This window comes from Pituophis catenifer, unplaced genomic scaffold (assembly GCF_029215685.1).
Source record: "Pituophis catenifer annectens isolate HBS135680 unplaced genomic scaffold, rPitCat1.0.hap2 SCAF_10, whole genome shotgun sequence".
Classification (NCBI taxonomy): Eukaryota; Metazoa; Chordata; class Lepidosauria; order Squamata; family Colubridae; genus Pituophis; species Pituophis catenifer.
In genome coordinates, this window is record NW_027256890.1 from 27,740,677 (window position 1) to 27,762,786 (window position 22,110).

Here is a 22,110-nt window from a genome sequence, read left to right on the forward strand (position 1 = left end):
TCCTCCTTCTTCCAGCCCCGTGACTTTGGAGCACTTTCTGTCCCCCGTCTCCTTTCATCCCCCTTCCCCACAGATCACGGCAGATTGTCCCTGCATAATACACCCAGCAAGGCACAAGCAGGTATAAAGTGACAGCTGACACTGTCAGGAAATTTCTCCTTATTCCCAGGTTGGATCTGTTCTGTCCCCGTCTCACACACGCACATAAACAGACAGCCGGGGGTTAAATAAATTGGCAGACAACCAAATTCTTTCGATAAGAGGATTGGCAGCAACCCAGTAGCTGCTTGCCAAGAACTTTACTCATCATCAAGATACACACAGTTCAAGAATTGTCCAGTCCAGTCTGTAATTAAATCCAAGGCAGATAATGCTGTTTCCAGAGATGCAATGTGACTCGATAGTAGTTAGTTTTGTCCGTCACAGAGTCTGAATGGCCACCTCACCCCCTTTTATACCCTGTGGGGTATGGTCCAGTGACTCAGCTTAATCTTTGGCACGCCTCTTCTTCTGTTGCACGCACTTATCTCTGCGACGCTGCCAAGGATCCAGCCAAGACTCATCTCCCTCATTACTGTCCACCTGTGGCTGCGTGGACGTGCTTGGCCCCGGCCCTATCTCTTGCCCTTCGGCAGACACCGAAGGCATTGCTAGAGAGGAGGGTCCTGGAGAGGGAGGCCTTGCCAACTCCTCTCCTTCACTCTCGGAGTCCTCTCCTGCCGATAACACAGACTCAGGTAACGGAGCCACAACAGTGGCCTCCTCCTTCTAGCTCTGTGACTTTGGAGCACTTTCTGTCCCGTCTCCCTTCATCCCCCTTCCCCACAGATCATGGCAGATTGTCCCTGCATAATACACCCAGCAAGGCACAAGCAGGTATAAAGTGACAGCTGACACCATCAGGAAACTTCTCCTTATTCCCAAGTTGGATCTCCCTCTGACTGGCTTCCACCCATTGCTTCTCGTCCTGTCTTACGGTGCTTTGGAGAATAATTTGACCCCCTCTTCTCTGTGACAGCCCCTCAAATATTGGAAGACTGCTATCATGTCCCCCCTTAATCCTTATCGTGCTCGATAGGCTAGGCGTGTCTAACTCCCTCAACAGTTGTTCTGACCCAGCTCCCCATACATGAGAAACCCTCTGAAGTTAAATCAATGATTCTTTTATTAGGAGCGCCAGCAGCCCCGGCAAAAAGTTTCTCTCTCACCGCAGACTAACAAATCCGTCCGGTAGGGAGAGGAATAGTTGTCGGCCACATCTATTCATCTCCGTCCCCTGCCTTTTATCCCCAGAGCTAGGGTGTGGCTTTGCTAGCAGCGGTGGTTCTTCCGTCCTAAGGACCGGCCCATAGATTTCCACTGCTCTCCTCTCCTCTGCCTTCTGTGCATCTGCATATCAGGCACTGGACCCAGCTGTTCCTCCTCTTCCTCATCAGCCACCTCCAGACCTGGAGGCTGTCGACTCTCCATCTGAGGGCTGACGGACGGCCCAGCCTCCGACTCTGTCCCTATCTCCGATAGCTCCATTCCCTCTTCCCCCTCGGAGCTCTCAGGTTCCCTTGATGTTGACCCTGACTCCCACACCTCCTCCTCCGATTTGGCTGCTGGAGGGGCCACCAAAAACCGTTCTTCATTCGATGTAGTCTCTAGACCTTTATTCATCTTTGTTGCTCTTCCCTGCACACTTTCCAGGGGTCTCAACGGTACAATCAGAGCACTTTGGTGATGCTTCTTGATGTCCTAACAGTTCACCACATTTGCAAGTGTTCAGTAAGATGGTTTAGATCAGTGTTTCTCAACCTTGGGAGCTTGAAGATGGGTGGACTTCAACTCCCAGAATCCCCCAGCCAGCGCTGCTGGCTGGGGGATTCTGGGAGTTGAAGTCCACCCATCTTCAAGCTCCCAAGGTTGAGAAACACTGGTCTAGATAGAAGCTGAATATTTTTAAAGAGATTAATAGGATCTCGGGAACTCCACTTCTTAAACTCTACAGATTAACAAAGCAATGCTAATCGGCAGGCTGACGTAATAAAGGAGAACTCGATATAATTTGCAGTGTCATAAAAATGACACCTTTTGGAAACTGGCATTTGAGATTTTCAGACATAAGAACACTTAAGTTTTAGTTTTTTAATGATTTAACTAAGGTCTTTGGGGGTTGGATTATGCCAGCTTTTAAAAATAACATTTAAAACTCAAAAACATTTGTGTTTTTTTGCTCTTGAATAGCAAATAATTGGATGGTGGGAATAATAAAAATATTCTTTGCAATGGGAAATAGTGAAGTGTTTTATTTGGAGCTAGCGATGAGATCTTTTTTGAAAGGGGATTTCTCTGAATCGCATGATTAACAATGCAGGTAGTCCTCAATTTAGGACAATTGATCTGTTGCTAAATGAGACATTTTGTTAAGTGAGTTTTTCCCCATTTTATGACCTTTCCTGCTACATTTAAGTGGATTTATTTTATTTATTTTTATTTTTAATTTGATTTATATGCCGCCCTTCTCCGGAGACTCAGGGTGGCTTACAACGCGTTAAGCAATAGCCTTCATACTTTTGTATATTTTTACAAAGTCAGCTTATTACTGCAGTTGTTAAGTGAAACCAACTTCCTCATCGACTTTGCTTGTCAGACGGTTGCAAAAGATGGTCGCATGACCCCAGGACGCTGCAAACCGTCATAAATATGAGACAGTGGCCAAGAGGCTGAATTTTGATCACGTGATCCTGGGGAAGCTGCAACGGTTGCAAGTGTGAAAAATGGTCATGTAATTTTTTACCCCAGTCCTGTTGTAACTTTGAAACGGTCATTAAACAAACTGTTGTACTGCAATTCAAGGACTACCTGTATTGGAACAAGGGAGGGAAAATAAGAATCTTGAGGTGATCCAAACTGGACTTGCTCTCTTGGGATCCTTTCAGGGGTGAAATGCTTCCGGTTCGGACCGGATCACCCAATCCGGTAGTGATGGCAGCGGGTGGTTCAGAGAACCGGTAGCAAAAATCCCTGCCCACCCCCCACCATGCTCAGCTGAGTCGCACAATCATCAGAGGCTTTTTTTTTACTTTTAAAAGCATTTTTTCTACAACCTCTTCCGACGAAAAAATGCTTTTAAAAGTAAAAAAAAAAAAAAGCCTCTGATGATCGCGCGGCTCAGCTGGGATCGTCAGAGGCTTTTCAAAGCATTTTTTTTTTTGCAACCTCTTGGCCGAAGAGGTGATAAAAAAAATACTTTGAAAAGTCTCTGATGATCCCAGCTGAGTTGCCTGATCGGCAGAGAGGCTTTTCAAAGCATTAGAAAAAATGCTTTGAAAATGCTTAGAAAAAATGCTTTGAAAAGTTTAAAAAAAAAAAGTTGGCCACGCCCACTCAGTCACATTACACCCCCCCCACCAAGCCACGCCCACAGAACCCGTAGTAACACATTTTACATTTCAACCCTGGATCCTTTGGTAGCTCCAGAATTAAGGAATTACTGACTTCTGCAGTGGTTTGAAAGGCGATTGAGGAAGGAAATAAAAGTGATGGGAAAAAAAACCCTACTGAATTTGGAATGTAATTTTTTGCAAATTTTTCTACCCTGCGTTGTTTGGGAAACACAAGTTTTTAGGAGGCACTAGATACACATCCGTCTCTGAATAATCGTTTTAGATGTCCCACTTTAAAACTAGTAATCCTCAACTAATGACAATTGAGCCCAAAATTTCTATTGCTAAGTAAAAGACATTTGTTAAGTGGGTTTTGCCCCCTATTTACGACCTTTCTTGCCATATTTGTTAAGTGAATCACTGCAGCTGTTAAGTCGGTAACACGGTTGTTAAGTGAATCTGATTTCCCCGGTGACTTTGCTTGTTAGGAAGTTACAAAAGATGGACCCTGGAACAGTCATAAATATGAATCAATTGCCAAGCGTCTGAATTTTGATCAAATGACTCCGGGGATGCTGAAATGGGGGTGTGAAAAATGGTCGTAAGTTACTTTTTTTTCAATGCTCTTGTAACTTTGAATGGTCACTAAATGAACCTGTACTGTACAGACAGTCCTCAATTTATGAACCACCATTCCTCAGCCAACATGGTTTAAGACGTTCGGACTTCCAATTCTCATGTTGGCTGGGGAATTCTAGGAGTTGGAAGTGCCCAGATCTTAAAAGTTGCCACGATTTGAGAAATCACCGCACCACGATTTCACTCTCGACTCCCAAGTTAACACGTTTGTCGGGTGTTAACCAGGTTAAAAGGAAGCAGGAAACGAAAGAGAGGGCACAAATCAAAGATTCCTAGTCTTGGCTTTTTTTAATTACAGCTTTCCCACTCTTGCCACCAATCCATGTCCATTTTTTTGGGGGGGTAGGAGAAAAACAGAACTGATTCTTTCTCTTCTTCAAGTTTAGGCTTCAACCTCCGGGACTGCCCTGCGATGCAAACCCCACTGGCCCCTTTCTCCCCCAGGCCCTCTCCTGTCCCCCCCAGTTTCCATCCGATCCTTTGTATGGAGGGTTGGTGGGAAGCTTCAGTCCAATTCTTCTATCAGAGGCTGTTTGGAAGGGGGCATTTTCCCTCCCCACATTTTCTCCAGCTCCTGGGTGATCGCGCCCACTTCTTTGGCGTCCACCACACAGGTTATGTATTCCCCCTGCACTTCCAAAGCCAGGGAAGGGAGCTGCTCCTCGTTCTCCTTCAGCCAAGAAAGCAGGAATTGGCATTTTTTCTTCGCCTTGTAGATCCTGGGCTGGTCCTCGGGGGCTACTCGGCGTTTGCCTCGACTTAACAGTCTGGTTAGGTGGGCGAAAGCCGCCAGGGCGAACCGGCTCTGTTTCTCCGGACCGGGTCCTCTTAAAATCTGGGCCACCGCTTGCATCGTTCCGGCCTTTCCCAGCGGGCACTCCGGGTACCGTCCATCTATGACGGCCTGCAGGGCGGCTTGCAAGGCTTCCCCCGTGGAGGAGAAGACCCTCTGGGCGGTACCCAGCGTAGCCGAGAGGTCCAAGAGGGTCTCGCAGACTTCGGGCAGCAGCTGAGCATCGTCCGCCTCTCCGTTGTAGAGCGAGAGAGAGTAGGCGTAGGCGTAGAGGACGTTGGGCAGCTGGAAGCGCACCAGGGGGGAGACGGGGCCGCCGGTGAGGTTGCTCAACGGGCAGATCACATCGGGAACAGCGGGTAGCGAGTTCGAATCCTGGGCGGGAGGTCGGTTTTGGTCCTCCCCAGTGATGATGGTCTCTTCGTTTGGAAGCCCGGATGAAGCTGGATGAAGGTCTTGCTTGGCTCCTTCCTGCTGTGGCTGAGAGTCCTGGGCATCCTGAGCTCCAAGGAGCTGGACCAGGGGTGGCTCCTGGCTTCTTGCCTCCACCACCCACCAGGGCTTCCAAGGAGGCAGGATCCCCGAGATCTTCCCGCTGCTCAGCAGCTGTTGGAAGCTCTGGCGCTGCTGGGAGCTCAGCTGCTCCCACAGGTCCGAGGATTGCGGGTCGAGGCCTAGCTCGGGGTCCGCATCCCCGGGCTCGCGTAGTTCCCGCAGCCGGAGAAAGGCCTCCCTCAGGCGGCCTCGCGCATCCGCATCCCCCCGCTGGCTCCGGAGCCGAAGTTGCAACTCTCGCGTTTGGAAATCCCGAGCGCAGGAACCGTGCTCCCGGTAACAAGGCACGGAGCAGAAGCGGACGTGGCAGCGAGGGCAAGTGTAAGGCGCCCGATCGGCCTGGCATAGGCCGCAGGCAGCCGAGGCCTCCATGTGTCGCCCGAGCGGCTCCGAGAACGCTCGGCTGTTTCCGGAGGGGGAGGGGGAGTGGAGAAAAACGAGCCTTTTCCCTTGTCGCTACTACGCAGGCGCGGCCTGGAAAGAGCTTCAGAAGGTTGGGAGACGTAGTCCTGCCGCTGAAGAGAACTACATTGACCGTGATGCACCGGGCCCTGCTGTAATAGTTGCCTAGCGTGCAGCATCTCAGGTCTTGGCGGCTTTAAGACTGGTGGACTTCAACTCCCAGAATTCTCCAGCCAGCATAGCTGGCTGGAGAATTCTGGGAGTTGAAGTCCACCAGTCTTAAAGCCGCCAAGTTTCAAGATCTCTTGTTTTGTAATTTTTTTTTTTAAAGATTTTTTTATTTTAAACAAAAAACAACATAAAAACATCCTCCTTTCAAACAATTACAGTGTTTCGGTCTGTTAAAATCTTTTCTTGCTCACAAACTCTTCAAGATATCAATATATGACACGTTTCTTTTCCACTAAGAAAAAAAACAAATTTTTACACATTTTATCTTAAATTTCATTTCATATATCATATTTCATCTCCGTGTTTTATGGTCTATCCAGTGATAAAATAACTCCCGTATCTAATAATATTGTTTATCTTCCCGTTCTCTTATTTCAAATGTCACTTTACTCCTTTCAGCACAGTCCCAACATTTTCTTAATCATTTCTTTATCGGTAGATATCTTTTCTCCTTTCCAGTTTTTAGCAAATGCAATTCTAGCTGCTGTTAAAAAATATTCACAATTAAATATTGCAATTCTTTATTGAATGTCTCTGGTAATCTTCTCCCCTTTTTTAAATGTGAATTTTATTTTGTTTTTAAATTATGGGGTATTTTAAATTTGTTCAGCCAAATTATTTAATTCGTTTTTCTTCTATTTTAAATTTTTGTATTTATGTGTTTCATCCTGTGGCTGTTCACCGCCCCGAGTCCTTCGGGAGTAGGGCGGTATAGAAATTTAATAAAATAAAATAAAATAAAATAAAATAAAATAAGATCTCTAGTAAAAATGTCTCTGGTTTAAAATCAATGTGTCTTTTTATCATTTTTTCCAACCACATGTGTATCTTAGTTCAATATCTCCTTGCTTTTACGCTGTTTTGTAGTTTCGGGGAGTTGTGAAGACTACTGCAGCTTTAAGAACCAGCAGTCCCTTTTTTTTCCTTCCCCTAAACATGGGTTTTTCGAAGAAAAGAATTCTGGGAATTAAAGTCCACGTAGCTTCCCTTCCTAGGGGATTTGGGACGAAGCTGCAAAATAAACCAGCTTTTTGACCAAACAGCTCCAGACTTGTTAGCAAGAGAAGCCTGGTCATGCGCTTATAGGTAAATCCCCGATTTACGACCCCTTCCGTTTAGTGACCATTTCAAGTTAACAAAAGCACTGACTTATGGCCAAATTTCACTTATGACCCTTGCAGCATCCCGGGGGTGGGGTGTCTCGCATGATTAAAATCCAGCTGCTGGCAACTGGCATGTATTTATGAGGGTGGCATGTGAAATTTTGAAGTCGATGGGGAAATCCAGGTTCACTTAGCAACCGTTTTACTAACAACCAGTGATTCACTTAACAACTGTGGCAAAAAGGGGCAAAACTCACATAGCTGCCTTGCTTAGCAACGGAAATTTTGGGGGCTCTATTGTGGTCGTAAGTTGAGGACTACCTCTGGATGGCTAACAGTTAAAAACAGAATAAAAACAATAAGCAAAAGGTATAAAAAAATTATTGAGAATCTGAATTGCACCAGTTTTATTTCTGCGAGATTCCTGCTGGCCTCACCATCAAATTCTTAAGTCCTTTTGTGGAGCTGGCTCTCCTCAATGTGAAAGAAACTAGATCCTATTAAAAAGTGGTCCTCAACCCACTAGATCTCTTTTGACAGGTAGTCCTCGACTTACAACAGTTCATTTACTGACCATTTACAACAGCAGTGGAAAGTGACTTATTGCCATGTTTTTCACGACCGTTGCAGTATCCTCGTGATCACGGGATCAAAATTCAGACCCCTTGGCAACCGATTCACATTTATGACGGCTGCAGCGTCACGGGGTCCTGCGATTCCAGTTTGTGACCGACGGACAAAAGGGAAAGCTGGTTTAACTGCGTTACTAACCTAATTGCAGTGATTCCTTTTAACAGCTGTGGCAAGAATGGTTGTAAAATGGGGCAAAACTCCATTTTTGGCTGAATTGTGGTCGTAAAGTCAGGACCACCTGTATAACAGTGTTTTTTAATGGCTGCCTGGGGAATTCTGGGAGTTCAGGTCTACATATTTTAAAGTTGTCAAGATTAAGGAACACTTAATACAATTTACACAAAACACTTAAATGCAAAATCTTGAGAGTGGTGCGGTGGCCTAGAAGGGGAGCTCTCGCCTCACAATCAGGAGGCTGAGAGTTCAATCCTAGGTAGAGGCAGATATTTCTCTCTCTGGGAACGATGAGACTAGATCTGCTGAACAAAACTCCGCATTGGCGACACGAAGGGCATCCGGCCAGTAAACCCTCTGCTAGCTCCATTCAGGGGCCCAGACTCCACCCGGCAAGAGATTATGGGGTCATTAAAAGATGATGATGGCTTAAATACCAAATATTCCCCTTGAACTACATACATACAAATCCCCCCTCTCTTTTGCCAATGATCTCAAAAAGTTGACCTGCACTCATGCCCCAAACAGGAAAAGCAGCAGCACCACCAGGAAATGGTCCAGGCAAATATATATGATTTTATTATATGACTGGGTGCTCTTTAGGAGTTGGCATTTGGACCCTTCTTTTTACCAAAGCCGGGCACGATGTTGACAAAACGGCGATTGTATTGCATGCGCCTCTTGGCCCGGCCGGTTTTCTTCTTCTTTTTTTCTTGCTTAGCAACCTGAGAGAACATTAAGCAGGCATTAGTCAAAGATACGGCCAGCCTTCTCCTCCCAGAATTCATCTTAGCTCTTGATGTTGGGTGAGACCCAAGCTCTTTCCTTAAGTCAGCCCGCAAAAATACATCCCCCTCTCGTAGTTTTCTCAGCTGTTGCAGCATTTCGGGAAGAGATGAAAGCAAGGAAAAGTTATTTCCCCCCCCCCATTTTACAAATTATGATTGTCTCGATATTACTTAGGCGTTTTCTATTGCGAGTTGCATCCAGAGGGAATCTGAGGAACCAAATATTGCTTCAGGATACATATCAGGGGTGAAATGCTCCCGGTTCGGACCGGATCACCTGATCCGGTAGCGATGGCGGCGGGTGGTTTGGAGAACCGGTAGTAAAAATTCCTTCCCCCCCCCCAATGCCCAGCTGAGCCGCATGATCATCAGAGGCTTTTTTTTTTACTTTTAAAAGCACTTTTTCTACAACCTCTTCAGCCGAAAAAATGCTTTTAAAAGAAAAAAAAAAAAAAAAAAAAAAGCCTCTGCCGATCAGGCAACTCAGCTGGGATCGTCAAAGGCTTTTCAAAGCATTTTCTTCTGCAGCCTCCTGGCCGAAGAGGTGGTAAAAAAAATGCTTTGAAATGGCACAAGGGAAAAAACTGGTAGTTTGGGCATATGATCCACCTTTCCCTTTAAGCCAAAGTTAAGAAAAGGCAGCTGCTTTTCTGTTGCCACTGTCTGGTTCTACCAATTGCAAAACTAGCCGGTTTAACTAAGCAGGAAAACGGCTGGACAAATTGTGCTACCAAAACAATAGTAAGCCCAGGCTGGAAAATGAAAACAGCAGCTTGAAGCTTCCGGCCTAAGTAACTTGGCAGCAGGAACTCTTAGCATAGCTTTTCTCCTGTTACCACCAACAAAATAGACAAGATATAAACAAAAAGCAGGATTTAAATACTCTGTTGAAATCACCCACTGACCTTCTGCTAGTAAAGTAGCATGACTGTCACACCCAGCAGGGTAAAAAAAAATGGGATGGTCGTAAGGTCTCTAGACTTAAGTGGTTTGGATTAGAAGACCTCTGAAGTCCTCTTCCAGCCCTAGGGTTCTGGGTTCTGGGTTCTAATTTCATTTCTAGGCGAAGGGTCTCTGCCAGCAACTGAAGTTGAAATGAAGAGCCAGCAATTCAGGCGCCCTCGGCTGTCCTTGGGGGTCCGCAAGCAGCAGGCTGAAGGGTCTCCAAACACCCCCACCCTTCCCAAGCACAACTGTGAGTCATTTCGAACTGCCTACCTTTGGGGTCTGGCCCCTCACTTTGCCAGCACGAGCCAGGGAACCGTGGACCTTCCCTAGAGAGAAAAGCAAAACGAAGGAGGCCGTTTTTACAGGGAATAGAAAACAAAGCCAACATGCCTGATGACAGCGTCACAAGGGACCATGAAGGTTAATGTACAAATAGTCCTTGATTTACAACCATAACTGACCCCAAAGTTTCTGTTGCTAAGTGAGACATCTGTTAAGTGAATTTTGCCCCATTTAACCACCTTTCTTGCCACAGATGTTAAGTGAATCACTGCAGTTATGTTAGTAACATGGTTATTAAGTGAATCTGGCTTCCCCGTTAACTTTGCTTGTCAGGCGGCAAAAGGGGATCACATGACCCCTGGACACTGCAACCTTCATAAACAGGAATCAGTTGCCAAGCGTCTGAATTATCAGCCAATGACATTTTAGCCTTAAGTACTCTTGTGAAGTTTAGGTGATTACTTCATTGTTTTGTCTGTTATCAAAAAATTATTTTTGAGTCTGTAACTCAAAAAATTGAGTTAACTGAATAAAGAGTAGTTATTTATTTATTTATTGGTTCGATTTATATGCCGCCCTTCTCCGGAGACTCAGGGCGGCTTACAATGCGTTAAGCAACAGCCTTCATACTTTTGTATATACCTGCTTATTAAGGCTTTCGGCCCCCCCCAAGCGGTGTTCTTTTTTATACAAAGCTGGCTTATTGCCCCCGCAATCCGGGTCCTCAATTTACCTACCTCGGAAGGATGGAAGGCTGAGTCAACCTTGAGCCTGGTGAGATTTGAACTTGCAGTAATTGCAGGTAGCTGGCAGCTAAGTGCTACTTAACAGCACTTCAGTCTGCTGCACCACCAAGGCTCTTAATTTAATGTTAATGATTAACATTAGTTAAGTTCATCATGGCTGTATCTTCTACCAACACAACAGAAATTTGTAGAATAAAAATCGCGTATTTTTTCTTTTTGGGGTTTTATTTGTATAGAGCAGCTCTGGGAATTTCACAGCTCTTCCATCCAGGTCCTCTCTCTTTGGTACTTACCACCAAGCATGCGTGCAGTAACCTCCAAAGTTGTAAGGTCACTGATGCCGCATTGACCAATGACAGAATCATTTTCCAAGGGGATTCCACCCAGAAGAATCACTTGATCCTCAAGGGCAATGCCCTCCAGGGACTCGATGCGAGCCTAAACAGGGAAGAAAGAAGAGTGGGAACATAAATAACTGACACTTTGCTCACTAAGATAGCATATTCCTTTGAGGCAGGGTTTGCCAACCATGGCAACTTTAAGACTTATGGACTTCAACTCCCAGAATTCCCCAGTCAGCATTATAATTTTTCAATATCCACAACAGCTCTTGAATAAAAGGTGATGAAGATGCTGGAAAGACCGCTTACAGCTCCTCCAGCGGAGAGCAGAAGGGAAGGGAGCCTCCAACGGTCCTTGGACATTATATGGAAGTTCATGTGTAAAAATTTGGCGGATGACAATATTTAGGAAATGCTTTACAAACACAAAATTCCATTTCAGTCCTGCCAGCACTCATCAGTTTTTACACTATGAGTGTTTCCAAGGACAAAGAAGTCTGCAAATACGGAAAAAAAGAGGGTTTGCGATCCATGTTGTGTTTGTGACCTGTAATAATCAAAAAACTGAAATTTGGGAGGGGAGGGGGGAGTGTTATGTAGAAATTGTGGAATCAAAGCACAAGATCTATAGCAAACAAACTTATTCTTAACACCGCACATTGGAGGGGTCTCCTCAAAAAGAATACTGGGAAACACCCTTACAAAGGCAAAGAGATGCATTCATATTTATTCATTTCAGAAAATGATGAATACATATCCATAAGTAATTACATAATAGATCTCAGGTTACTTCTTAACTTTCTGTTATCTACAGAGTTCGGTGGTCTCAGAAGAAACCTTTGCATCTTGAGATTCAGGTGTTGTTATGGGAATGTTCTGATAAAACTTGTCACAAGCTGCTGTGAGCTAAAACTAAGGTTCCCCTTGCACAAATGTGCTAGTCGTTCCCGACTCTAGGGGTCAGTGCTCCTCTCCGTTTCAAAGCCGAAGAGCCAGCGCTGTCCAAAGACGTCTCCGTGGTCATGTGGCCGGCATGACTCAAGGCCAAAGGCGCATGGAACGCTCTTACCTTCCCACCAAAGGTGGTCCCTATTTTTCTACTTGCATTTTTTACCTCCCAAGGAATGGGAGCTCACCCCTTTACGCGGCACTAGGGATTCAAACCGCTGAACTGCCAACCTTTCAATCAACAAGCTCAGCATCTAAGCCACTGAGCCACCGTTGTTAGATAGGACACATTTCTTACATTTCAATTTGTCTATTGGACACTCCCTCATCTGGAAACTGATTTGAAGCAATGTTGCCCAAGAATTGTGGTGAAAAGGATCACCTTCCCATCTCCAAGTTCCTTCAACAGAATTCTTAGTATGAATATAGGCTTATCAAACTATGTTCCATTCTAGCACAGCTGAAATTCACACTTAAAGAATTTAGAATTTAAGATTTAAGAATTTAGCTCAAAGAGCAGCCACTGCAAATGCCTTCCATCAATAACCTCGAAGTAAATATCCGGAAAATAAGCTGCAAAAGACTAACAGGAAAGCAAGCTTTGTGCTAAAACACTATTTTAAGGCATGATTTCTCACCAGGGTGGATTTGATTTAAATCAAGTCGATTTAAATCACTAGTAAAAAGGCTTGATTTAAATCAAGTAATTTAAATCATAATTTTTAAAGAGCAACTGTCACCTCTGTCCCGCAGACACTCACCAACAGTCTCAATATTGCAGAATATACAGCCTCATGCTGTAACTAAGTTCCATTTCATGCTGACTAAACTAAATTATTAATGTATCTTAAATAGAGAACTATTTTAGATAGATTTTTACTCCAAAAGCATTTTACTAAAATAAATCTGATATAAAAAACCCAATTTAAATTTTAAAAAATCTGTTTTTTCAAAAAAAAAATCATCAATTTTTAACCACCCTGTTTCTCACCCAAAGACGACTAACTAGAAAGTACCAGAACTAGAGTTCAACAATTAAAAAAGAACAAAAAGAGCAGAACATTCTATGAACTTCGAGTATCGTTATCTCCATGATATAAAAATATCCTTTGAAAATAAAAATACATGGTAAATATAAAATTCTGAAAGAGCTAAGGACCAGGCTCTTTTATACCTTGCTACTTCTTGACCAAAGCTGATTAAATAGAAAACTCATTACAATCAGGTATTAATCAAAGAACAATAACTTATTACTGCAAACTGATTTAAAAAGTCTCAGTCTGCAAATGATTTCAGCCATTGCCTTGGTCTGAAGGAAGATTTGGGAGAAACAAATGCTACTGGTCCATAACAGTATTCATCAGAATGAAAGGTTCACACAAAGCAAAAAAAAAATATTTACCTTGAGATGAGATACTGTTTCATGTCCAGACACCTCAAGGGTGTGCAGATTCTGAGCACGAATGAACAGCTGCATGGTTTCACCTGCAGTGATGAGAAAGCAAAGTAGCCATTAAGTTTAGCAATCCAAGACCTCAAAAAAATTGAGTATCCTAACAATGGCAGTGTCTAATAAACTGATCTCTTCCATCCCTTGCTGTTTTTAGACAAAGCAGTGAATAAAATAAAAAGAATGTTTGTTGTTAGTTGCGAAGTCGTGTCCGACCCATCGCGACCCCATGGACAACGTTCCTCCAGGCTTCCCTGTCCTCTACCATCCTCTGGAGTCCATTTAAGCTCCTGCCGACTGCTTCAGTGACTCCATCCAGCCACCTCCTTCTCTGCCGTCCCCTTCTTCTTCTTTTGCCCTCCATCGTTCCCAGCATTAAGCTCTACTCCAGGGGAGTCCTTCCTTCTCATTAGGTGGCCAAAGGATTTGAGTTTCCTCTTCAGGATCTGGCCTTCTAAAGAGCAGTGAGGGTTGATCTCCTCTAGGACTGATCAGTTGGATCGCCTTGCAGCCCAAGGGACTCGCAGGAGTGTTCTCCAGCACCAGAGTTCAAAGGCCTCCATTCTTTGGCCTTCTCAGCCTTCCTTATGGTCCAACTTTCACAGCCATCCATTGCAACTGGGAAAACCATAGCCTTGACTATATTCACTGTTGTTGGCAGGGTGATGTCTCTGCTTTGTGGATTGTTAAAGAGAATGTTTAACAACCCACAAAGAAGAGCTGTGGGCCTCTAACCTCTCTTTTTCAATCCACTCCATCCTTCCTGACAACAACAAAATGTGAGCTTGGATTTTCTATCCTGATAATCAGTGATCAAGGATTTAGAAGGGTGATGGAGGGAATATATAGGATTATCTTTGCCGAGATGGGCTGCACTTTTGGTTGATAAATATAAATGAGCCATTGTTTTATTTGGTCACACAAACCAAAAATAGAAGGTGTAAGATGAAGCTGCCTAGATTTACTTTTATTTACTATTTATTATAGTAAATAGTATAGAAATGGAAACAAACAAACAAACAAACAAATAAATAAATAAATAAATAAATTAAATTTATTTGCCGCCCATCTCACTGCAAGGCAACTCTGGGCGGCTTAAGAGCAGTAAAACCATACCAATAAGAATATACAATTATAATTAAAAGAATACAAAATTAAAAGATTTCTTTGAAATGAAACCTTTCTCAGAGTAAAAGAAATGTGGAGCTGAGCATCTCTGGAAGTTGTGGGTTTTTCAGTGTTGGAAGTTTTTAAGCACAGGAAGGTTAGCCATTTAGGATTGGTTTTCTTACATACAGGTAGTCCTTGACTTACAACAGTTCATTTACTGACCGTCTGAAGTTACAACAGCACTGAAAAAGTGGCCTATAACCATTTTTCAACACTTATGACCATTGCAGCATCTCCATGGCCATGTGATCAAAACTCAGCCATTTGCCAATCGGCTCATACTTATGACCATTGCCGTGTCCCAGGGGTCATGTGATCCCTTTTGACAAGCAAAATCCATGGGGGAATTCAGATTCTCTTAACTGCTGTGATTCACTTAACAACTGTGGCAGGAAAGGTCATAAAATGGAGCAAAATTCACTTAACTGTCTCACTTAGCAACAGCAACTTTGGCGTCAATTATGGTCATACATCGAGGACCACCTATATATCAGTGTTTCTCAATCTTGTGATTTTGAGGGGCTTCAACTCCCAGAATTCCCCAGCCAGCATGGAGTTGAGGTCCATCCTTCTTAAAGCATGCTGGCTGGAGGACTCTGGGACTTGTAGTCCACCCTTCTTAAAGCATGCTGGCCAGGGGATTCTGGGATTTGTAGTCCACCCTTCTTAAAGCATGCTGGCCAGGGGATTCTGGGACTTGTAGTCCACCCTTCTTAAAGCATGCTGGCCCAGGAATTCTGGGACTTGTAGTCCACCCCTCTTAAAATCACCAATACACCAAAAGGGCTGACCTTAGGCCTCCCTCCAGCACAATTCCAGGTTCTTCCTTACCCATCTCTTCCATCAAATCCCCTTCCACACTTGTCACAGTCTTTTTTTCCCCTTGCCTACACAGGTAGTCCTCCACTTACAACCTTTCATTTAGTGACAGTTCAAAGTTTAGAACGGCACTGGAAAAAAAAAAGTGACTTAGGACCATTTTTTCCACACTTATGACCATTGCAGCATCCCCGTGGTCACGCGATTAAACAAACAAACAGGGTCAGGCGATTCCCCTTTTGCGACCTTCTGACCAGCAAAACAAATTGGGGGGGGGGGGAGAACCAGATTCACTTAACCATGTTACTCACTTAACAACTGCCGTGATTCACTTAACAACCGAGGCAAGAAAGGTTGTAAAACGGGGGCAAAACTCACTTAACAACGGTCTCGCTTAAGAGTTGAAATTTGGGGCTCCATTGTGGTCGTAACTCGAGGACTACCTATGTATATCTCCGCCCCCCCCAAAAAACCCAACTTCAATTTCAGATAACTTAATGTGGGTCTCAGCCCCCCCCTTTAAATAGCTTTCTTTCTTCCCCCCTCCCACCGCGACAGCCTTCAAGGCCCCAATTTGTTTCGCCCTATCGGAACCGAGGCTGGGGACCATGGGCGTGGTAGTCCAAGGCAAGAGAACCGGGGACGCGCCGATTGAACCTGGAAAAGACTCGAGGGGCGGGAGAGCGAGAGGGAAGGAGAGGCGGCCGGGGATGATGGGTAGCACCAGAGCCAAGTTGGGGAGGATTTGGCCGCGGATGATGGGAGTTTAAGGCCTCGAAAGGGAGAGAGGAGGTTGATTTCTAACCCGGGACCCTCAGATAAATGAGACTATCCAGCCCGTAACACGGAAATTTTAAGCCCCTCACCCGCCTCACGCCGAGCCAAAATGGAGGCCGGAGAGAAGAGAAACTGCCGCCGCCTCACGCCGACTGAGGAAAAGGAAAGACTGACGGAAGGGGCGGGGCCACGAGAAGCGCAGGCGCACTGCGGAAGGAGGCCGCGCCGCGGCGTCTCTCGGGCTCCTTTTCCCTCCCAATGCGTGGCGTTGCGCGTGACGTCACCCCCGCAGGGTCTCCGTTGACGTCATCGACGCGCGCCTCCGCAGGCCAAGATGGCGGCCTTTCCCTCAGCTTTCGCGGCTTTCGGGCTGAGGAAGACGCTGCTAGTGCTGCGAGCGGCCGGCCGGCCGAGTCAGCTCGGGCAGGCGGCTTTGCTGGTAGGGAGAGAGGCGGAGGGGAGTTTATGGTCTCCGAGGGGAGCGTTTCGGGCTGGGCTGGCGCGGTTGGAACGACCTTTCCGAGAGGGTCTGTGCACCGGGTAGCCTCAAAGAGGCAAATAAAACGGATTTTTGTTGCCGTCTAACGGCCTAGATATGGCTCCTCTGCTTAAGAGTGGTGCGTTGGCCTAGAGGTGGAGCTCTCGCCTCACAATCAGGCGGCTATGAGTCCAATCCTAGGTGGAGGCAGATATTTCTCTCCGCTGAACAAAACTCCGCACTGGCGACAGGAAAGGCATCTGGCCAGTAAACATTCAGCTCCGTTCAGTTGGCCAGACTCCATCCTGCGTGGTTAAATGATGATACGGTACCTCTGCTTGGAATCCTTTTCTATTGGTATGATAGGTAGAAGCACTGCAGGCTTATTTCCCCGCCAGACCCTTGCAGCTTGCCAGGGCTGTTAAGAGGAGGTTTTCTGCTTTTGTTATATTTTTATTCCGCCTTTCTTTGGAAATAATTCAAAGTGGCAAACATACCTGATGCTCTTTCCTTCTCCTATTTTCCCCACAACAACAACTCTGCGAGGTGGATTGGGCTGGCTGGCTTTCATGGCTAAGGCAGAACTAGAACTCGGCGTCTCCTGGTTTGTAGGCCAGCACTTTAACCACTATATCAAAGTGGCCCTTTTTAAAGAGGAAGCGGGTGCTTAACCCCCTGCATTTTGCCCATAAATTTCTCCCCAGTTCCAAAATGCAAAAATATCTCTCTTTTTTTAATCTCTTTGCTCCTTAGGAATGTTCTTTATGGGATGGCGCAATTCATTAAACTTTCATTCTGAATGTTATCTAGCCTTTCGATTTAAGTTTTATGTCTTCTGCTAACATGCATCTCCCATCCTCTCTTGCTTCCTGGGGTAGAAATGGGAAGTCCTGGGAGGAAAAAAAAATCCTCTTTCCCCCCCAATTTTTCCAGTTTTCTTCCAGGTCTTCCCATCTCTATTCCTGGGGCTCATCAGTGAGTTTCACTTTTGATTTTCACTTCCATCATGCTCAGCCACCTTTTGTCTTTCCAGTCATGGGGGTTCCAGGCCAGCAGAAAAACATAATTTTGTTCCTCAACTTCTATTAAACTGGGTGCAGCAATTACAAATGAACTTTGTAGGGAGGAAAGTTCACTGCTACCTCATCTTTCTGTTTCAGAGACAGATTTCAGGAAAGTCTAATTCTGCAGACCTGACGTACCCAGGGATTATTGAGTCCACTGAAGAATATAAATTTGTGGAAAGGCTGATACCACCTACCACAGTACCCGTACCTCCAAAACATGACCAGTATCCTACACCTTCTGGATGGAGACCACCACAAGGTAAAACGGGGCAAAATATTTCCAAATTTGATTTTCTTAATGTATAAGATTTGAAAAAGTGTTCTAATAAGTTTCTTCCCTGAAAGGAAAATTGAGCAAAATTAGGACTTCTTGGTAGAGTAATTGCATTCATTATATAATAAAAAAACAGCTTCTAATAACTCAATTCTTCACACCTCACATTTTACATTTTTTAAATTAAGTGTGTACAAAATTAATAGCTGAGCAAGAGGCAGGTAGATCTCCCTGGCCAGATTCTGTTATAAATTGCTTATCATATAAAAAGACAATATAGTTGTATTTATTTTTGGTCTCCAATTCTTTCACAGATCCTCCTCCTGAAATTTCTTACTTTGTACGACGGTCACGCATGCACAATATACCTGTGTACAAAGATACTTCTCACCATGGAACCAGGAAGTTGACTATTATCAGGAAAATTGAAGGTGATATCTGGGTAGGTTATACCTTTCTCTATAAGCTGGTATAAGAGCTGTTGACACTGTGAGTTGATTTGAATTCTTCAAATCTCTCTGGAGATTCTCAGTCATCCAGGTCAATGTTGAAGGTGCTTTTTCAAAAGGCAACTGGACTTCCTTGCTTTTTCTTTGAAGATGTTTCGCTTCTCATCCAAGAAGCTTTTTTAGTTCTGATGATGTTGTGGTCTGCCGGCAGCCTGCAAAGCTGGCAGCAGAGTCGGACAGTGAGGAGGCTGGGAAGGAACATGGGCCAGTCCTGGAGTCTGGGGAAGGCTCGGACGAGGGCTCTGCATCGGAGGCAGAGAGGGGGCCAGGGCCATCTGGGAGTTACGTGCTGACTCCGGAGCCTCCAGAGTCTGACATCAGTGAGGCAGAGGAACAGAGGGAGCCTGTTCCCAGTGTGCATGCACACTTCTGTCAGAAGGCAAGAACAGTTAAGACAAAAGGGGCAACTCAGGAGTAAGGCTTGGAACTGTTGGCCCCTCTCATAAGACATAAAGGAGGAGCAAAGGCACGTGAGCCTTTGTAGGAAGCAACTTTGTTCGTGCTGGTCGGTTTAAATTCTGAAGCTCCATTTTGACTCTGTGCTCTGTGTGGCCTTGCAAAGCTCATTGCCAATTAGGTCTTTGGCAGCGTGTCAGGAGAGATAAAGGTGGGTGCTTCTCAGCCTTATTCCCAAAGGACTGTGGCAGACTTCTGTCGGGCTCTTTACAAACTGTGACTCATCATGGCCTGTGAATAAACAGAATTCACAGCCATTGAAATAAAATTAGTTTTTGGGACTAATTGTGTACTTTTTACTGTCTCAGGAAGCCTAGGTCAGAACAGATGAAGGTTCTTGGATGAGAGGTGAAATATCTTCAAAGACAATCAAAGGAAGTTCAGTTTCTTTTTGGAAAAAGCACCTTTGGGACAACCATGATTCTGGATGACTGAGAGCGCACGAGCAGAAGTGCCCTCTGCTTGCGCGAGTGGAGCTGCGCACACGAATGCAAGGGCCCACCATTCGTGCGAGTGGAGCTTCGCGTGCATGTGCTTGCCCACCACTTGTGAGTGGAGCTTTTCACGGGCACGCTTGCCCATCACTCACGCGGCACGGTTTCAAACAGGCCGCAGCCCATTAGTGGGCTACGGCCCAGCGGTTGGGGACCCCTGTTCTACCTGTCTGTTTGGGCGATCGCTTGCAGGCTGCAGTTGGTTCAGACCGTGGTAGCCAGGGGGAGCTTGTGAGATCACGGCTGCAGGCCCTACACTGGTTATTGGTAGGCTTCCGGGTGCTATAGAAATCAAGCAAATAAATAAATACAAGGAGTAACCTGTAAATTCACATTTATTCTTTCTTTCTCCAGGCCCTAGAGAACGACGTGAAGGCCTTCCTTACAGAATTGTCTGGACAAACGCCAGCAACCCAAGTCAATGAAAATACCTGTAGTATCTGCGTCAAGGGCTATTTTGAGGAAGAACTCAAGACGTGGTTGATGGACAAAGGCTTTTAAATAAAGGATAGCAGATGTGGCGAGATCTGTCCCTTTGCAAAGATGTGTGTTGTGACCCAGGCCCAAGTAAGTAGTAGGAAAATCAGTCAGTGAAAAAAACAAACTTTATTTGAACAGCTGAGAATTACTTCATTCCCACCGTCGTTCAACTAAATTAAAGCGAACTCCTCCCAACACAAATTCCTCAGTCCTATCGCAAACCTTGGTCCAATTAGGCAAACTGCCAAAGGCCTTTCTTGGCAAACGTTCAGAAGTCACAGATACAAAAATAAATGCAAGACGTAGACGAAGAAGACAACGAAGCTACCAATGTTGTTTTCCGGCAAAGCCGAAAAGCCGTTGCTGGTCTGTTTTAAGCCTTATGGGAGGGGCCAATCATCTCTTGGCCCTACTCCCGAGTCGTCCTCTTTGCTTGACCTGCTCCTGCCTTCTGGCAGCTCTTCTCACACATGCACTAGAAACAGGCTCCTCCTGTTCCTCTGCCTCTCTACTGTCAGCCTCTGGAGGCTCCGGAGTCCGCACCTCACTCCCCGATGGCCCTGGCCCCATCTCTGCCTCTGACGCAGAGCCCTCATCTGGGCCTTCCCCAGCCTCCAGGACTGGTCCATGTTCTCCCTCAGCCTCATCGCTGTCCGACTCGGCTGCCACTCCGCAGGCTGCTGGCGGATCACAACAATGTGCTTGAGAAACTTGTTCTTGCCCAATGGGTAATTCTGGCTTAGTCCAGAATTACCCATCGGGTGTGATTGTGTACTTTTTCAGGAGGCAACTGGACTTTTTCTTTGAAGAGTTTTCGCTTCTCATCCAAGGAGCTTCTTCAGCTCTGACTGGATGGAGGGGAATGGAAGGATTTATATTCCTTGCAGACAGCTGGTCACTTGCGTTCTTTTAGAGAGCCGTTGAGGCCATTTGGGAGGTTTGTGTCCTCAGGGTCACCTGAGTAGTACAAATGGGTCTCGAGCCTTCTTGGAAGGTCCAGTGGGTTTTTCTAAAATTGATTTCTTTAGGTAGTCCTCTACTTACGACCACAATTGAGCCCAAATTTTTTTTTTGTTAAGGCGAGTTTGCCCCATTTTATGACCTACCTTGCCACAATTGATAAGTGAATCACAGCAGTTGTTAAGTGAGAAATAAGGTTGTTAAGTGAATCTGGCTTCCCCATCGATTTTGCTGGTCAGAAGATCCCAAAAAGGAGATCGCAGGATCCTTGGATACAGCAACCGTCATAAATATGAACTAGTTGCCACGTGACCATGAGGAGGATATCGCAAAAGTGAAAAATGGTCATAGGTCAATTTTTTCAGGGCTGTTTTAACTTTGATTGAACTGTTGTGAGTAGAGGACTATCTGACCTGTAATTCCTTCTAGGGCACAGGTATTAAAATTCACGACTTTTTGCCTTCGTGAAGCTGCGGTGAGCATGGGCTGCGCACGACACATCCAGCCTGTAAGCTGCCAGTTTGACACCCCTGTCCTGGGATTTCCTCTTGGTCTCCCATCCAGATAGGAATTAGAGCTGACTGGCTCTGGATCTAGGTGTGGCTGACTATTAATACCTGCTGAGACGGATCTTTCCTTAAAGCAGCGTCAACCTTGGCAACTTTTAAAGATGGGTGGACTTCAACTCCCAGAATTCTTCAGCCAGCATGGAGTTGGGGTCCACCGCCTCTTAAATCATGCTGGCTGGAAATTCTGGGGAGCTGGAAGTCCACCCATTGTCAGGTTTCGAGGTCGTCTCAAATAAATTGCATTTCAAACAAATGTCTTCAAATGTCTTTGAAGAAAACTCCCATTTATTTAGCACGACATTCTAACTCCAACTCCATCGTAGCCAACACTGACTTCCAGACCCAAAACCCTCCTTTTCCATTCCCCACTCCCCTGCACTCATTGGCCATCTTCCAAGTCACTCTACCCCTAATCTACTACTCCAGCTCAAAGGAATTTCCCCCCTCCCATCCCATCTCCAAGGGGATATTATCTCCAGGGAAAATAAGTAGGTGAAAAGTCAAACGTCCCTTTCCAGACGCCTCTGCTTCTCCTCATGTCAGCACTAGAGTAAATGCAGCTTGAAGTGCTGACACCCATCTTAAAAGTTGCCAAGGTTTAGAAACAATACCTTAAAGCAATCTTATTACGTGTCTGAATAAGAACAGGATGA

At 45.3% G+C, this 22,110-nt stretch overlaps 3 protein-coding genes across 3 annotated transcripts; 1 reads left to right on the forward strand and 2 right to left on the reverse strand.

The window, feature by feature from the left end:
- Positions 1–4,188: 4,188 nt before the first annotated feature.
- ZNHIT2 (zinc finger HIT-type containing 2) lies at positions 4,189–5,756 on the reverse strand. The gene has a single exon (XM_070950722.1). The coding sequence runs from the start codon at positions 5,728–5,730 to the stop codon at positions 4,516–4,518; it is 1,215 nt and encodes a 404-aa protein (XP_070806823.1). The 5' UTR covers positions 5,731–5,756; the 3' UTR covers positions 4,189–4,515.
- A 2,701-nt stretch (positions 5,757–8,457) lies between these two features.
- Positions 8,458–16,338, reverse strand: FAU (FAU ubiquitin like and ribosomal protein S30 fusion). The gene is made up of 5 exons (XM_070950350.1): positions 16,260–16,338; positions 13,357–13,439; positions 10,959–11,103; positions 9,908–9,963; positions 8,458–8,626 (listed from the first exon to the last, which is right to left on the reverse strand). Exons 2-5 carry the CDS (start codon positions 13,429–13,431, stop codon positions 8,501–8,503), a joined length of 402 nt encoding a protein of 133 aa, XP_070806451.1. The 5' UTR covers positions 13,432–13,439; positions 16,260–16,338; the 3' UTR covers positions 8,458–8,500.
- Positions 16,339–16,485: 147 nt separating this feature from the next.
- MRPL49 (mitochondrial ribosomal protein L49) lies at positions 16,486–19,972 on the forward strand. The gene is made up of 4 exons (XM_070951615.1): positions 16,486–16,609; positions 17,809–17,974; positions 18,304–18,431; positions 19,803–19,972. Exons 1-4 carry the CDS (start codon positions 16,505–16,507, stop codon positions 19,947–19,949), a joined length of 546 nt encoding a protein of 181 aa, XP_070807716.1. The 5' UTR covers positions 16,486–16,504; the 3' UTR covers positions 19,950–19,972.
- The last annotated feature ends 2,138 nt before the right edge of the window (positions 19,973–22,110 follow it).

Excerpts from the sequence above, each read along its gene's own strand:
- ZNHIT2 (XM_070950722.1), bottom strand. The coding sequence starts at position 5,730 with ATGGAGGCCTCGGCTGCCTGCGGCCTATGCCAGGCCGATCGGGCGCCT.
- FAU (XM_070950350.1), bottom strand. The coding sequence starts at position 13,431 with ATGCAGCTGTTCATTCGTGCTCAGAATCTGCACACCCTTGAGGTGTCT. Across the intron at positions 11,104-13,356 it reads AAACAGTATCTCATCTCAAG|GCTCGCATCGAGTCCCTGGA; the intron begins GTAAATATTTTT and ends TTCCCTGTTTAG. Across the intron at positions 9,964-10,958 it reads TACTGCACGCATGCTTGGTG|GGAAGGTCCACGGTTCCCTG; the intron begins GTAAGTACCAAA and ends TTTTCTCTCTAG.
- MRPL49 (XM_070951615.1), top strand. The coding sequence starts at position 16,505 with ATGGCGGCCTTTCCCTCAGCTTTCGCGGCTTTCGGGCTGAGGAAGACG. Across the intron at positions 16,610-17,808 it reads TCGGGCAGGCGGCTTTGCTG|AGACAGATTTCAGGAAAGTC; the intron begins GTAGGGAGAGAG and ends TTTCTGTTTCAG. Across the intron at positions 18,432-19,802 it reads AAATTGAAGGTGATATCTGG|GCCCTAGAGAACGACGTGAA; the intron begins GTAGGTTATACC and ends TTCTTTCTCCAG.